At 37.4% G+C, this 1,070-nt stretch overlaps 1 protein-coding gene across 1 annotated transcript; it reads right to left on the minus strand.

Annotated features, from left to right (window-relative positions):
* On the minus strand, positions 1 to 865 carry LOC150038776 (uncharacterized). Its single transcript, XM_090314416.1, has 3 exons — positions 655 to 865; positions 522 to 613; positions 1 to 15 (listed from the first exon to the last, which is right to left on the minus strand). Exons 1-3 carry the CDS (start codon positions 863 to 865, stop codon positions 1 to 3), a joined length of 318 nt encoding a protein of 105 aa, XP_090170542.1.
* Between the last annotated feature and the right edge of the window lie 205 nt (positions 866 to 1,070).

The following is a 1,070-nucleotide window of genomic DNA, read 5'->3' on the forward strand; positions in this document are numbered from 1 at the left end:
CTAGGAACTAATTGCCTGAAATGAAGAATAAACATGGTTAATGGCGTCTGAATCTATTATCTAGATTGAATCATCATTCTTCACTAAACAAGTCTTTAAAACAAGTAAATCATATTTACCTTGCTTGGCCTTCTTATTTTCTGCCAAGTATTTGGGACAATTTCTCTTCCAGTGTCCCTTGTGGTTATAATGGAAACAAATTCTCTTTGCAGCCTTGGCCTTCTTGCCCTTCTAGGCAGCAGCTGGTGAGTTAGCTTTCCTTTTCCACTTTTCTTCTTCTTTCATTTTATGGTACCGGAAGAAGAAAACACAAACTTAATTCCAGAGGTCAAACCTCTATAGAACTTATTGGAGGATGAATAAACATTTGTCTCACCCTTTTGTTCCTTGGATGTCATTAAGGATTGGAAAGTCTGTAGCTTATTGAGCAAAGTGGTTAGGTTGTAATTAATCATGTTCATAATAGCATTGCTACGGAACTACAAGAAACTTTCATGTAAGGATTCTAGTAAGAAGCTAACCTGACTGGCTTCATCGATGACAAGCTCATTCGTCTCCGCCACATTGAAGTGGGCCATCATGTTAAGATCATGTTCTTTAACAGATGCCCCCTCTTGCATACGGGCATTGAAGATGTTTTTTAGAGCGTCATACCTGATCGTGCGGATGGTTGTCCGAATATCTCCTGCAGGGACTCCATGATCTCATGGGCAGTGATCATAGGCTCATTCTTCTTGGCTAGGACTTCAGAAAGGCTTGCTAAGATATACGCTTGGGCCTTCTCATTTTCCTGTATCCTACGCGCATATGCCTCTCGAATATTTTGAGGAGCATTTTGAGTAGGAACAGAAGGACAATCCTCCATAAGGAAAAATCTCAAGTCATCGATGATTAAAATCATATTGATTGTGTTTTTCCATATGGTGTAATTTTCATCAGTAAGTTTGTCGGCGACGAGTAAATTTAATGTCGTGGAAGTCATAATGAAAAATTATTAAAATATACAAATTATTTATATTAGTATTCAAGCATTACCCATTTGAAAAACTAATCAATTTAACAAAATAATT

This window comes from Benincasa hispida, chromosome 1, assembly GCF_027475165.1.
Source record: "Benincasa hispida cultivar pf3 chromosome 1, pf3_genome.v1.1, whole genome shotgun sequence".
Classification (NCBI taxonomy): Eukaryota; Viridiplantae; Streptophyta; class Magnoliopsida; order Cucurbitales; family Cucurbitaceae; genus Benincasa; species Benincasa hispida.